Here is a 16,097-nt window from a genome sequence, read left to right as displayed (position 1 = left end):
TGCAGACACACCATCATTGGTTTAAAATCCTCAAATAGGCACATCTGGGGGGCTCAGTCAGCGAAGCATCTGCCTTTGGCTCAGGTCGTGATCTCATGGTCCTGGGATCAAGTCCTGCATTGGGCTCCTTGCTTGGTGGGAAGCCTGCTTCTCCCTCTCCCTCTGTCTGCTGCTCCCCCTACTTGTGTGCTCTCTATCTCTATCTCACAAATAAATAAAAGAAACAAATCCTAAAATGCCCTCCTCTCATCCTTTTACTTCCTCAGGTGTGATTGGTCTGTCTCTGGCTCAGTATGCCTCCCAGATCCTTGGGATTGAGTTGGTGGAGCAGGCAGTAGAGGATGCCAGGTGGACTGCAGCCTTCAATGGTACATTGCTCACATTCTGGAGACAAAATGAAGAGCTGCAGTTGTTTCTGTGCTTGTAAAGGATTGTGTGGGCAAGGGCATTGACTGTATCCATGACCTGTGCAGAGGGAGGGAGGGTGTCCTGGAGTGATTGGAGTTGGGTCCTAATTGTTTTCTTAAAGAGGTCCCAATAGCTAATCTCCACCCCCCTTTTTTTCTTCTGTCCGGAAGAAAAGCCCGAGGCAATGAACAGGCCTACATGATAGGAGGAGAACTTGGCAAAACTTTGGGTAACATAGAAGAGCCTTCATGACATTAGACTCATGAGGCATTATAACATAATGCAGTAGATTTCAAACAACTATTAGCAACAGAACCTTTTCTTTGAACAAAATCATATGCCAAACTCTGATGTAGAAAATAGGTCTCCTTGTTCCCTCTACCCTACCTCCAGACAACCCTTGAGGCTCTGAAAATCTCTAATGTAGCAGAAAGAGCACTTGAGTAAAAGTCAAGGTTTTCTTCTTGGTATAGGTACTTATGTGCTACATGTCGCTAAGCTTTAAAATAACATGTTCTAGTATCTCAAGCTGAAAGGCCTACTGAGATATTGGAAAAGAAAGTGTGTTAGCAACAATGAGGCAGGTCCAAAGCGGTTTTTTTTCCTCGTTATTCAGAGATGTGCCAGACCCAAAGGGAAGCTGGCAGAGCCCTGGCTCCTGTACATATCTGTAAAGCTGAAACACCCCCCCCAACCGCACCCCTTCCCTCACTGTTGGGCTTGAGTGTTGAATTCTGTCATGTGGACCTCTCTTCTATAGGCATCACCAACTGTGAATTCCACACTGGTCGAGCAGAGAAGATTTTACCACAGCTACTAAAATCAAAGGAAGATGGGCAGGTCATTGTTGCTGTAGTGAACCCAGCTCGGGCGGGACTGCGTAAGAATGGGTAGCTTTCTCGTTAACACAGCTAGTTGGGTGTTCTCATGGTGTCCACCATCTTTAGTCCCTTACTCCCATACAGTGCTAAAGGGGCTCCCAAGTGGGCTGGCTCTGAACCTACTTCTCTATTCCTAACCAATCCTAGGTGCTAGCCAGGTGGTAGTTTTGATAACCCAGACCATGATAGTTTAATTACATTAATAGCGGGGTACCTGGGTGATTCCCTTTGTTTAACGTCTACCTTTGGCTTGGGTCATGATCCCAGGGTCCTGGGATGGAGCCCCATGTGGGGCTCCCTGTTCAGCGGGGAGCCTGCTTCTCCCTCTGCCCCTCCCCCCCACTTGTGCTCACTCTGTCGTTCTCTCTGTCTCAAATAAACAAAATCTTCAAAACAAAACAAAAATAGTTATAGTAATAGCAATGTGTTTCTTCCTTCAGACTATCAGGTGGTTCGAGCCATTCGAAACTGCAGGGCTATCCACACACTGATTTTTGTTTCCTGCAAGCCCCATGGTGAAGCCACAAGGAACATCATTGAGTGAGTCTTGACTTCTTTTGAAACTATATTTTAAAAATTTTTTTTAGAGATTTTATTTATGGAGAGAGAGAGCACGAGAAGGGGGGACAGATGGAGAGAGAGGAGAGGGAGAGGCAGACTCTCCACTGAGCACGGAGCCTGATGCAGGACTTGATCCCAGGACCCTGGGATCATGACCTAAGCCGAAGGCAGCTGCTTAACCTACTGAGCCACCAGGCGCCCTGACTGACTTTTTTTTTTTTTTTAAGATATTATTTATTTATTTGACACAGAGAGAGAAAGAGAGAGAGAGAGACACAGCAAGAGAGGGAATACAAGTAGGGGGAGTAGGAGAGGGAGAAGCAGGCTTCCCACTGAGTAGGGACCCCCCCCATGCGGGGCTTGATCCCAGGACCCTGGGATCATGACCTGAGCCTAAGACAGATGCTTAATGACTGAGCCACTCAGGCGCCCCCAATTGACTTCTTTTTTAAATTATTTTTTCCTGATTATCAAAATAATCTGTACTTACTGTACAGATTAAGAAAACAGAGCAATATAAAGAGACAGAAGGAAGTCATTATACTACATCAACAGTTAGTTGTGCGGCCAGGTCCTGAGTAAGGCAAGTAAAGCCACTTACTTTGGGTGGAAAATTTAGTGAGAGGGTGCACAAAATCTCGGTAATTAAGATGTATTTATAATGCATCACTTTCAAAAGTCAAAATTAGTCCCAAGAAATCCATGATGAAAAACACATTAAGATCTTTAAAAAAAAGCAAGATCCACTCCTGTGCTTGCTAAACCCTGTCTCACTCACCTTACTCTAATCCTGGTCCTGGTTCCAATAAAACTTTATTTTAAAAAGCAGGGAGTCAGTCTGCAGGTTATTTCCAATTTTATTTTCCAAAATGTTGCATTAAAATATATTATTTGTTTTGATTATTGAATTTTTTGACACCCTCTTAAATTTTGCACCCAAGGTGAATGCCTCTTGCTTCACTCCAGTTCTGACCCTGGTCAATTCTTTTGAATTTTGAAAAGTTTTTTCCCTTCTCTCTGTCTCTCTCTTCCTCCCTCCCTCCCTCCCTCTCCCTTTTACATAAGCAATACAATTTGCAATATTTGAGCAACATAGGTGGATATGAAGTAGGGGTGATATACCTGGATGAAATAAGTGAGAATTAAAAGTAAATGAATTGAGCTGTTGAGGTAGTTAAGTTTGCCGAGCTGTCAAGTCAGTGATCTAGAAAAAAGTAATAAACCTAAAGGAAACTGAAGGGAAAAATTAATGTTAGATAAAATCCAGAAATGAATGAATGAACTACCCCACAAAAAAACCTGGTAGACTTGACAAATAAGCAAGAAGATGTTATTAAAAGATGAAAAATAAATTAGAAGAATTTAGAAGATTAGAAGAAGAAAATTAAAAAATATATAAATCTAATCAAGAATATAAAGGAATAAAACATAAAAATAGAAAGCCTTAAATGAGAAAAAGCAGAACTACAGCTATGAGGAAATTTTTAAAAATAATGAGAAAGTACTTTGTACATCTTGCTTACAATACATTTGAAAACCTAGGTGGGCAATTATCTGGGAAAATGAAAATGGATAGTATTAATTGCAAAGGATGTAAGTGAACCTACACAGATTGGTAACCATGGAAAAGAATTGAGAAAGTTGTCAAAGAGCTTTTACCCAAAATAAAAGCATGAGGCCCATGTATTTTCACAGTCTCATTTCCTTGTCTATTCTTACGTGTTTACCTCTTCCAGTTGTCCTTTACTTTAACTTTTGTTATACTATTTAAAAATGTTTTTGAGTATATGATAAAGGTGGCACCTCACACCAATGGGAAAAAGATGGACTGTTCAATAAATGGTGATGGACAACTGGGTAGTGAGGGTGAAAAAAAGTTGGATCTGTATTTCACATCTGTTACACCAGGAAAAAGCAGTCAGAAATTGAAATGTAAGAAGGAGAACCATAAATGTACCCTAGGAAATCATAGAATTTCTTTATAATCCTGGAGTGCAGTAGCCCTTTCTAACTCTGAACATTCAAAAGCCATATAGTGAAAGGTAAAGTTTGCCGACATAAAAAAATAATTTCTCCCTTTGTTACACCATACACAGAAATGAATTCAAAATGGATCATAGAACTAAATGTAAGAGTTGAAACAGGGATAATCTTTGTGACCTTGGGTTAGGCAAAGCTCTCTTAGATATGACATCAAAAACCCAAGCAACAACAGTACCAGCAAAAAATACATGTATCGGATGTGTGCGTGTATAATTGGACATCATCAAAGTTTAAAAAAAAGCTTTTGTGCTACAAAATGATACTATCAAGAAAGTGATAAGACAACTCATAGAATGAGAGGAAACATTTGCAAATCATTTATCTAGTAAGGGACAGGTATCCAAAAGCCAGACACAAAGGGCCACATCTTACATGATTCCATTTATAGGAAATGTCCAGACTAGGCAGATATCAAGAGAGAGAAAGTAGATTTGTGGTTGCCTAGGGCTGAGAGTTGGAGGGTTGCAGAGAAATGGGGAGGGAGGGCTAAAGAGTGCGTGATGCCTTCTTGGGTTAATGAAAATATTCCAAAATTGATTGTTCTGGTAGATGGACAACTCTGTGAGTGTACTAGAAACCACTGAACAGTATAAATGAGTGAGCTGCATGGTATGTGAATCTCAAACTGTTAAAAAAAATCAAGAACTTGCATGACAAAAAGCACCAAAATCAAAGATGGGAGGCAGTATACAAATTGGAAAAATAGTTGTAGTTTATATCATAAAGAATTTTTTTCCTTAATTTTTAACAAACTCCTAGAGATTGATTTTAAAAAATGACATATCTGGTAAGGGGTTAGTATCCAAAATGTACAAAGAACTTAACTGGGATGCATGGGTGGCTCGGTCAGTTGGGCGGCTGCCCTTGGCTCAGGTCATGCTCCCAGGGTCCTGGGATCAAGTCCCACATTGGGCTCCTGGCTCAGTGGGGAGCCTGCTTCTCCCTCTGCCTGCTGCTCCTCCTGCTTGTGCTTTCTCTTTCTCTCTGACAAATGGATAAATAAAATCTTTTTAAAAAAAAAAGAGCTTACCAAACTCCCAAAAAACAAATAACCCAGTTAAGAAATGGGCAGAAGACATGAATAGACATTTTTCCAAAGAAGACATGCAGATGGCCAACAGACACATGAAAAGATGCTCAACATCACTCATCATCAGGGAAATGCAAATCAAAACTGCACTGAGATAATACCTCATTCCTGTCAGAATGGCTAAAATTAACAACACAGGAAACAGCAGGTGTTGGCAAGGATGCGGGGAAAGGGAACCCTCTTACACTGTTGGTGGGAATGCGAACTGATGCAGCCACTCTGAAAAATAGTATGGAGGTTCCTCAAAAAGTTAAAAATAGAGCTATTCTGTGATCCAGCAATTGCTCTACTAGGTTTTTACCCAAAGGGTACAAAAGTAGTGATTTGAAGGGACACACGCATCCTGATGTTTATAGCAGCATTATCAACAATAGCCAGATTTTGGAAAGAGCCCAAATGTCCATTGACCAATGAATGGATAAAGAAGATATGGTGTGTATATATATGTGTGTATGTGTGTGTATATATACACATGTACGCACACACACACACACATGAGAATATTACTCAGCCATCCAAAAGAATGAAATCTTGCCATTTTCAATGACATGGGTGGAGCTAGAGTGTATTATGCTAACCAAAATTAGTCGGTTAGAAAAAGACAAATACCATATGATTTCACTCATATGTGGAATTTAAGAAATAAAACAGATGAACATGGGGGGAAAAAGAGAGGCAAACCATAAAAGAGACTCTTAATTGTGGAAGAACAAACTGAGGGTTGCTGAAGGGGAGGTGGGCAGGGAGATGGGTTAAATGGGTGATGGGGATTAAGGAGGGCACTTGTGATGAACACTGAGTGTTGAATGTAAATGATGTATTACTAAATTCTCTTGAAACTAATATTATACTATATGTTAACAAACTGGAATTTAAATAAAAGCTTGAAATAAAAAGAAAACATAAGAAAAATGAACAGAAGAAATAATATAAATTTATGAACTATGAAAGGATGCTCAGTCTCTTTCATTATAATGGAGATGCAAATTAAATGTACCCCGAGATACCGCTTTTTACATTTCAGATTGGCAGAAAGAAGTTCAAAAGTTTGATAATACACTGTTGGCAATACTAAGAGGAAACATGAATTCTAAAAAATTACTAGTCAAAATGTAAATTGGTAGCATCTTTATGGAGGAAAATTTAGCAATATAGATTATAAATGTGTATATATACCCCTTAAACCAGAAATTCCATTCCTGAGGCTTTTTCTTTTTTTTATTAACATATATCATTTGCTTCAGGGTACAGGTCTGTGAATCATCAGGCTTACACATTTCACAGCACTCACCATAGCACATACCCTCTCCAATGACCATAACCCAGCCACCCTATCCCTACCCCATCACCCCGCAGCAGCCCTCAGTTTGTTTCGTGAGATTAAGAGTCTCTTACAGTTTGTCCCCCTGAGGCTTGTTCTTTCAAATGTAATGACACACACCTAAAATGACATAGATACAAAGTTATTTATTGCAATATTAAAACAGCAAGCAATGAAATATCCTAAAAGTCCATCAGTGGAGAACTGGTTAAAATCAACGCTCTATCCATACAGTGCAATACTGTGCTGCTATAAAAAGGAATGCAGATGTTCTGTGTACAGATCTAGAGCGATCTCTAAGGTGTGTTATTTTTAAACAGATTGAGACATAATTCACATATAAAATTCATCTATTTAAAGTGCACAATTCTGTGGGTTTTAGTATGTTCTTGGACTTGTGTGGCCATCACCACTATTTCCAGAACATTTTCCTCACTTCAGAAAGAAACCCTGCACCTCTCACCTGTTACTCCCCATTTTTCCCCAAGCCCCAGGCTTTAGGCAACCACTAATCTACTTTATGTCTTTATGGATTTATGGATTGTTCTGCACACTTCATACAAATGAAGTCGTACAAAATGTGGCTCTTTGCACCTGGTTTCTTTCACTTATAATGTTTGCGAGGTTCATCTATGTGGTAGGATATATCAGTTGTTTCGTTATTTCGTGGCTGAATAATATTGCATTTTGTGGATATATCACATTTTCTTTTTTTTAAGATTTTTTTTTATTTATTCAAGAGAGAAAGCGAGAGGCAGAGCACTAGCAGAGGGGGTGTGGGCACAGGGACAGGGAGAAGCAGACTCCCCACTGAGCAGGGAGCCCAATTCGGGGCTTGATCCCATGACCCTGAGGTCATGACCCAAGCTGAAGGCAGATGTTTAACCAACCCAGGGAGCCACCCAGGCGCCCTAATGTATCACATTTTATATATTCATGCGTTAATTGATGGACATTTGGGTTGTTTCTACCTTTTACCTCTTGCGAATAAGGCTGCTATGAACATTCATATGCAATTTTTTCTGTGGATGTTTGCTTTCATTTCTCTTGGGTGCATACCTAGGAGTGGAATTGCTAGGTCATGTTGTAACTCTGTGTTAACCTTTTGAGGAACTGCCAGACTCTTTTGCAAAGAGCTGTCCCACTTTACATTTCCACCAGCAGCCTATTAGGCTTCCAGTTTGTCCACATCCTCCCCAACTCTTGTCAGTGTCTGTCTTTTATATTCATTCTAATGGATAAAAAGTGGTATGTCCTTGTGGTTTTGGTTTCCATTTCTCCAGTGGCTAATGATGTTGAGCATTTTTTCATGTGCTTGTCATCCATTTGTAAATCTCCTTTGGAGAAATGTCTATTCAGATTCTTCCCATTTTTTAACTGGATTGTCTCTTTATTATTGACTTTTAAGATTTCTTAATATATTCTAGATACCACTCCCTTATCGGATACATGATTTGCCAAAATTGTCTCCCATTCTGTGGGTTCTCTGTTCACTTTCTCAATGATGTCCTTTGAAGCATAAGAGTACTAATTTCCTTTTTTTAAAGATTTTATTTATTTATTTGAGAGAGATTGCACAGAGGGAGAGTGAGAGGAAGAAGCAGACTCACTGAGCAGAGTGCCTGATGCGGGGCTTGATCCCAGGACCATGACCTGAGCTGAAGGCAGATTCTTTTTTTTTTTTTTAAAGATTTTTATTTATTTATTTGACAGGTAGAGATCACAAGTAGGCAGAGAGGCAGGCAGAGACAGAGAGGAGGAAGCAGGCTCTCTGCTGAGCAGAGAGCCTGATGCAGGGCTCGATCCCAGGACCCTGGGATCATGACCTGAGCCGAAGGCAGAGGCTTTAACCCACTGAGCCACCCAGGCACCCCTGCACCATGCTTTTCACTTTTTTTCACTAACATTAGATTGTTGAGATTGTTCTACAATGATGTAGAATCTACATCAATACTTACAGGTCTACTTAATTTTTTAAATAGGCTATGTAATTTTAACTTACCTAAATATGTCATTTAACTAGTCCTTTGCTTATGAATTTTGAGATTGTTTCTATTCTGTTGTTACCACAATGTTACAGTGAATATCCTTGTGTACATAATGTGCAGTATGTAGGTATTATAAGTGATGAGTAAGTGTATGTGATAGTATATATAGTTGATAAATTCCTGTTCTGGAGTTGCTAAGTTAAAGGATATTTACTTTAAACATTTTCAGCTGTTTTCTAAGAAAGCTCTAGAATCAACTTATCAAAAATATCCTTTTGGAATTGTGATTAGAAGTACATTGAACTTATTAATTTAGGGAGAATTGAAATCTTTACAGTATTTTTTCTGTCCAAGTATATGGTATGTCTCTTCAATTACTCTAGTCTTTTTTTTTAAGGTTTTATTTATTTATTTGACAGACAGAGATCACAAGTAAGCAGAGAAGCAGGCAGAGAGAGGGGAGGAAGCAGGCTCCCTGCTGAGCAGAGAGCCCGATGCAGGGCTCGATCCCAGGACTCTGGGATCATGACCGGAGCTGAAGGCAGAGGCTTTAACCCACTGAGCCACCCAGGCACCCTGAATTACTCTAGTCTTACATAATTCTCTAAAGCTATATCTGTATCTATATCTGTATCTATATATCTCTATTTAGATAGATAAAGCTTTTTCTAATTTTTTCCAATATAGGTCTTTTCTTCTTAAGGTTAATATAAGATATTGTAAAGTTTTTATTGCTATTATGAATGGGATCTTTTTCATTACTTTTTCTAAGTGGTTATTGCCAACCTTGTGCCCAGCTTCCTCATTCTTTTATTCATTTTATTTGTTTTCTAGTTGATCATCTTGCTTGGTAGCTGGCCATGTGACCCCCATCTCAAAACCAGTTCTGTCTCTCTCCTTCCAATACATTTTTTCTTTCTTATTACATTGGATAAGAAAATGTTGCATTTTAGGGACACCTGGGTGGCTCAGATGGTTAAGGGTTGGCCTTTGGCTCAGGTCATCATCTCAGGGTCCTGGGATCAAGCTCCACATCGGGCTCTCTCTCAAATAAATAAGGAAAACCTTTAAAAAAATTTTTAAGAACATGTTCCATTATAGAAGGAATAGTGAATATCTTGCCTTATTCTGATTTCAGTGGGACAGTGCTATTTAAACTGTTGAGAGTCAGCCAGGGAAACAAGAACTCTTCTGTTTTGTTGGTTTGAGAATAAATTGGTACAACCTTTTTTTAGAACAGTTTAGTGGTATATATGTTAGGGCCTTACAAACATATAGGCCCTTCAACTCAGCAGTTCTACTAAACAACTAAAAATGTATGCAAAGATGTAACTATTAAGGATACTCATGGAGGGACTTTTTGAAATAGCAAAGTGTTAGAAACAGTTTAAATTTCCAGTAGCAAGGGATTAGGCAGATAAACTATGATTAACACATTTAATGGAATACCATATAGCCAATAAATGTGAGGTAATCTGACATATAGTGGAAAGATGGATGTGATCTATGATGAACTGAAGAAACTAGTTGTAAAGCAGTATGTACAATATGTACAGTGTGACTTCATTTTAAGAAACCAATTTAAATATACATATTTAGAAAGATACATCCTGAGAAGTCAGCAGTGGTTCTTGGTGAGTTTATAGGTGAATTTTTGTGCTTATTTTTACTTGACTGCCTTTGAGATAAGTGAAAAGAGTAATCTGCTTTGAAACATTTCAATAGAATAACTTAATCCAGTAATATTTGTTAATTAATTACCTTTCATATACAAATTATACAGAAGCATATATGACTTGGACAGCTTGCTCCATTCACTACTGAACTCTCTATCACAAACTGGGAACACAGAGATGAATAATAAGCAGTTAGTGCCTTGTTTCCACCCTTGAAAAGGTTATATTCCACTGAAGAAGAAGGTTTTAAAAAAAAAAACCCAGGTTAGTTACACTAAATATGATAAATGCTGTTATTGAGAGAAACATAGGGGACTGTCAGAATACAGGGAAGGGCTTAAGTTTTTTTTTTAAAGATTTTATTCATTTATTTGATGGGGGGTGGCGGGGAGAGAGCACACAAGCAGGGAGAGAAGCAGGCAGCCTGATGTGGGGCTCGATCCCAGGACCCTGGGATTATGATCTGAGCCGAAGATAGACACCTAACCGACTGAGCCACCCAGGTGCCCCAGAAGGGCTTAATTTTTAAGAAGTTGTGTTCCTATAGGTTCTCCTTGGTATCGAGGAACTGATATTATGCTCTGTTTCTCTAGGCTGTGCTGTCCTCCAGACTCGGCTAAGAAGCTCCTTGGTGAGCCTTTTGTCCTGAGAAAAGCTGTGCCTGTGGATCTGTTCCCCCACACCCTACACTGTGAGTTGGTGCTCCTCTTCACTCGATAAGCAGCCTCCTGCGGGACTGCAGGCTGTTAAGGCTGAAGTTTCAGTTCCTTCCAGGTTTGGCATCTTGCTACATTGTAGATCCTCAGAGCATTATTGGAGAAACCAGCCTTTGGATCGATCTCAGGACCTGAGATGATGACCCGAGGCAAAGGCAGAGAGGCCTAACCATTGAGCCACCCAGGTGCCCCAAAATCTAGCTTTAAAAAAAAAAAAGCAGAGTAAGCTATAATGTGATTGCGGGGTGACTGCATGATCTCAGAGCTTCATTCCTTTGGGTTTTCTAGGCTTTGAAGTTCTAGAATACCCTTTAAAAATGGTAGGAACAATAGCACCAATTAGCTCTCACCTATGGAAGGAGAATTGGTTATAGTAGAGACACTGGGAAAGAAGATCTTCAAAGAAGAGACTGAATACCTATAATTGTGCTATGTAGTGTGAACGCAGAAAGCTCCAGAATCCCCTAATGATCCAGTATATACTATAATAAACTGGATATGGAAACTGACATTCTCTGGTCCATAATTTCTTCAGCTCTGGAGTTGTCCTTGGTTGCTTCCCCAACAATTTAGATTATGTTTTGAATCTTTTAATAGCCTAAGGACATGTACAAAAATCTGATTTACAAAATGATATTGGGTCAACTAGTATTTTTCTCAATCCTAAATACTTCTGGAGAAGGCTCCTTCTCAAAAAAAAATGTGGCTATTAAGGCTACTATATACATATCCATTTAAAAAAATGCTAGAAGGGAATAAAGTGATTAAAAAAAGTGTTGGCTTATGGCAGTCAGATAAGTTTTATTTTCATTTCCTGATTTTTCATTTTATGTAATGGGACAGCTACTTTTATCTTCTCCTTTTGTTGGCCATATCTGTAAATGGCAAAACTGTCTATTAGTTATCTAAGCCAGAAACCAGAGTTAGCTCTCTCAGTCTCATACCCAACTGCCTACAAAGGGGGTTCCACCTGGATATCTTCCAGATACTCCAAACTCAATGTCTAACGTTGCATGCTTCACATCTGTCCCCCAAACTTGTTCTTGCTCCTATATTCCCAGTCTTGATGAATATACCAATCTACTCAGTCACTCAAGTCAAAAACTTGGGAATTATATCTGAGTCCTTCTTCTCTATCTCTTTCCCCTACCCAACATATCACCAAGTCTCCATCCCTGTAGGTTACCATAATTTCTTATTACATTATTGCTCAAAAGGCTATCTTCTTTTTTTTAAGATTTTATTTATTTTGTTATTTATTTGAGAGAGAGAGAGAGAGACAGAGCACAAGCTGGGGGCAGAGGAAGAGGGAGAAGCAGCCATCCTGCTGAGCAGGGAGCTCACTCGGGGCTCAATTCCAGGACTCTGGAATCATGACCTGAGCTGAAGGCAGACGTTTAACCCACCAAGCCACCCAGGCACCCCTCAGAAGGCCATCTTCTTAACTGCTGCTGCTCTATCCACTCTTGCCCCCATCCATTCCATTCTCTGCAGCCGTAGTGTGTTTTCTAAAATGCCAATGTCATTGTGTTTCTCCAGTGCTTAAAATATTATTGACTTCTTACTGCTTTTAAAAAATCCAAAATTCTTTTTTTTTTCAAAAATTTTTTTAAGATTTTATTTATTTATTTGAGAGAGAGAGTGAGAGCGAGAGAGAGCATGATCGAGGGGTAGGGCCAGAGGGGAAGGGAGAAGCAGACTCCTTGCTGAGTAGGGAGCCCCTGACCCTGTTGGGGGGGCTTGATCCCAGCACCCTGAGACCACGACCTTGAGCTAAAGGCAGACACCCAACCGACTGAACCACTCAGGTGCCACCAAAAGTCCAAAATTCTTGATGCACCCTCAACACCCCTTCATAATCTGGACAGCCTCATTTTTCTATATGCATTAAATTCCTTTCCCTGGAAAAGATAAATTTCTTCTATTCTGGTCCTTTTCATACTCTGTTCCACAGCTTGGAATGCACTTTTCATTGCCTCTTCTGGCTAATTTTACTTATCTTTATGTTTTTAACTTAGGTATTCCCCAAGGAATATAGAATTAGCTGTAAATAATCAGCTTCCTGCTAATTTTGTTGGTGTCATTATCTTGTAAGATGATTTTAGAATCATGCTTCTGTCATCTTTATCCTGAAAACTTTGAAATAGACAAGAAAGTTGGAAGACTAGTGCAACGAACACCAGTATATTCACCAAGATTCAACAAATGTTAGTATTTTCCCATATTTGCTTTGTCTGTGTATCTGCTCTTTGGTAAACTATTTGAAAGTAAGTTGTAGACATGACATTTCACCTTTAATCCCTCAGCATACATCTTCTAAGCAGGACCTTTTTCTGTGTAACTGTATGATACATCATACCGTAAGCACAGCTGAAAGAAATTAACTGTACTTCACCGATCTTTGCCTCACCAATCTTTGCAAATATTGTCTAATATCTAACCAGTGCTTCCTGAAGTATGGTTTGCAAACTGCCTGTTGGTACACAGGGAGTTAAGGAGCTTGGACCGTAGTAAGTCAGTGCATTGCCTACTTCACTGAGAAAGTTTTGTCATAAAAAAATTCAGCTGAAAAAAAACAATGTTCTTAGTGACATTGTTCATTTACATTTCTAGGCTGGCTGAGTAGCACTGCTCTGTATTCACATTTCCCCAGCTGTCTCCTAAATGTCTTTTTTTTAAGTTAGTTTATTTATGTATTTATGTATATATGTATGTATGTATATATTTATTTATTTATTTGACAGAGAGAGAGAGAGAACACAAGCAGAGGGAGCATCAGAGGGAGAGGGGAGAAGCAGGCTCTCTGCTGAGCAGGGAGCCTGACAACGAGGCAGGGCTCCATCCTAGGACCCTGGGATCATGACCTGAGCTGAAGGGAGGTGCCCAACTAACTGAGCCGTCCAGGCACCCCGAATGTCTTTTTTTAAAACGATTTAATACATTTATTAGATAAATATATATAAATTTATTTTATATATTTTATTTAATAATAAAATATTATATATTTTATTTAATATATAAAATATATATTTTATATATTTATTAGAGAGAGTACACACACACCAGAGGGAGAGGGAGAAAGAAGACTCCCCGCTGAGCAGGGAGGCTGATGCGGGGCTCAATCCTAGGACTCTGGGATCATGACCTGAGCCAAAGCTGCCTTTGGCTCAACCACTGAGCCACCCAGGCACCCTCCTAAATGTCTTTTATAGCCAGTTTATAGGTTGCATTTGGGTGTGGTGTTTCTTTTAATTTACAACAGTCTCTCCACTTTTTTTTTTAAATGGTACTAACATTTAGAGACTGGCTCTGCCCCACATTAGGAATCTGACTGTAGTGTCACCAGCCATCCTGGTTTGCCTGTGACTGTCCTGCTTTAAGGACTGATCCTGTATCCCTCCTGGGATCGGATGCTTTGTTTCCTTATGGTGGTCTTTAGCTCTTCCTTCCAGCCCCTGAATTTCCCGTAAATGTGGAGTACTTGGGATCAGAAGCTTGATTTGATTCAATTAAACCATATTTTGATAAGAATGCTTCATAAGCAATGTTGTGTGCTTTATGTCAGTCACATCTTATCAGGAGACACGTAATGTCAGTTGTCCACTCTTAGGTTGATGATTTAGGTGGTGGCCCTCAGAACTCTCCATGTGATTTTCTCTTTGTAATTAACAAGAAATCTGTGGGGTGTTACTTTGGTACAGTGTGATTGTCCTGTCCCCCAGAAACTAAAGATTTTAGCATCATCTGTTGGTTATTGTTTCCTTATTTAGTAATTTGGTTTTCTGATTTTTAAAATGTATTCCCTGGCTTGGTGATTTAATTGGGGTTGGAAAATGTTGATTTCCTAATTCTGTCATCCAGTCTATATTTCTTAGCTGTTTTGTGTTTTGTGTTTCTTGTGTTTTGATGAGATTTTCCTCATCTGTGGAATATGAATCAAAAAGGGGAAGTAAAAACCTAATTCTTTCTCCTTGAACACCAATTTTCAGAGCAAGAAGTTGATGTAATAGTTCCAGTAGTAGCTAGTTTTACTGACTTATTTTCATGTCACTTGACTCAGTGTTTTTCTTATTTAAATTCAGTATTATACACTCATTTCAGACATTTTCTTTGTAATATTAGCTCAAATCTTCTCATTTGTCCAGTGATATAGTCCCTTGAGGCTGGCTCCCACGTCCTTCTTTTGTACATTTTTAAAATGATTTTTATTATTTGACAGAGATCTCAAGTAGGGGGAGAGGCAGGCAGAGAGAGAGGAGGAAGCAGCCTCCCTGCTGAGCAGAGAGCCTGATGTGGGGCTCAATCCCAGGACCCTGGGATCATGACCTGAGCCAAAGGCAGAGGTTTTAACCCACTGAGCCACCCAGGCACCCCCATTTTTTAAAGCTTTTATTTTAATTCCAGTTAGTTAACATACAATGTAATATTAGTTTCAGGTGTATAATTTGGTGATTCAAGAATTCCATGCACCACCCAGTGCTCGTGCCAACAAGTGCCCTCCCTAATCCCCATCACCTATTTAACCCACCCCCACCTTCCTCCCCTCTGGTAACCACGAGTTTGTTCTCTATCATTAAGAGTCTGTTTCTTGGCTTACCTCTCTCTCTCTCTCTCTCTCTCTTTCTCTCTTTTTTTCTTTGCTTATTTGTTTTGTTTCTTAAATTCTACATATGAGTGAAGTCTTTCTCTGACCTATTTTGCTTAGCATAATACTCTCTAGCTCCATCCATGTCATTGCAAGTGTCAAGATTTCATTCTCTTTATGGCTGAATAATAATCTGTGTGTGTGTGTGTGTGTGTGTGTGTGTGTGTGTGCATGTATAAGAAACTATGAACACTGGGGTGCATGTATCCTTTTGAATTAGTATTTTTGTATTCTTTGGGTAAATGCCTAGTAGTGCAATTGCTGGATTGTAGGGTAGTTCTATTTTTAACTTTTTGAGGAGCCTCCATACTGTTTTCCAGAGTGACTGCGTGAGTTTGCATTCCCACCAACAACAGTGCAAGAGGTCTCCCCTTTCTCCACATCTTCACCAACACCTGCTCTTTCTTGTGTTGATTGTAGTCACTCAAGAAATGAAAAATCCAATTAAAATATGGGCAGAAGACATGAATAGACATTTTTCCAAAAAAGACCTACAGATGGCCAACAGACACATGAAAAGATGTTCAGTGTCACTCATCGCCAGGGAGATGCAAATCAAAACTACAATGAGGTATCACCTCCCCCTCTCAGAATGGCTAAACTGTCATGTCCTTTTGACATTCCTCCATGAGTCTTCAAGCACTTCCTTAGATTCTGGTGCAAGATTCCTAGGCTCAACCATACATTTCCCTGCCCCAGTCCTGGAAACAGCCATTTCCAAGGAACGCTCGTTCCTTCTAATGGAGAATGGTATTTAGAAACCAAGTT

The 16,097-nt window shown here is 39.5% G+C and overlaps 1 protein-coding gene across 1 annotated transcript in view; it reads left to right on the top strand.

The window, feature by feature from the left end:
• The window catches only part of LOC111159217 (tRNA methyltransferase 2 homolog B), a 42,027-nt gene extending 31,202 nt beyond the window's left edge, over positions 1-10,825 (top strand). The window contains exons 9-12 of the mRNA XM_022521660.1: positions 267-368; positions 1,169-1,288; positions 1,730-1,829; positions 10,562-10,825. Of these exons, the coding sequence (XP_022377368.1) occupies positions 267-368; positions 1,169-1,288; positions 1,730-1,829; positions 10,562-10,688 (449 nt within the window). The 3' untranslated portion in view covers positions 10,689-10,825. The remainder of the gene's footprint in view (positions 1-266; positions 369-1,168; positions 1,289-1,729; positions 1,830-10,561) is intronic.
• The last annotated feature ends 5,272 nt before the right edge of the window (positions 10,826-16,097 follow it).

Source organism: Enhydra lutris, unplaced genomic scaffold (genome assembly GCF_002288905.1).
Source record: "Enhydra lutris kenyoni isolate GAN:26980312 unplaced genomic scaffold, ASM228890v2 scaffoldscaffold67, whole genome shotgun sequence".
Taxonomy (NCBI): domain Eukaryota; kingdom Metazoa; phylum Chordata; class Mammalia; order Carnivora; family Mustelidae; genus Enhydra; species Enhydra lutris.
Note: the sequence above shows the minus strand (reverse complement) of the source record. Positions and strands in the feature narration are given on the sequence as shown.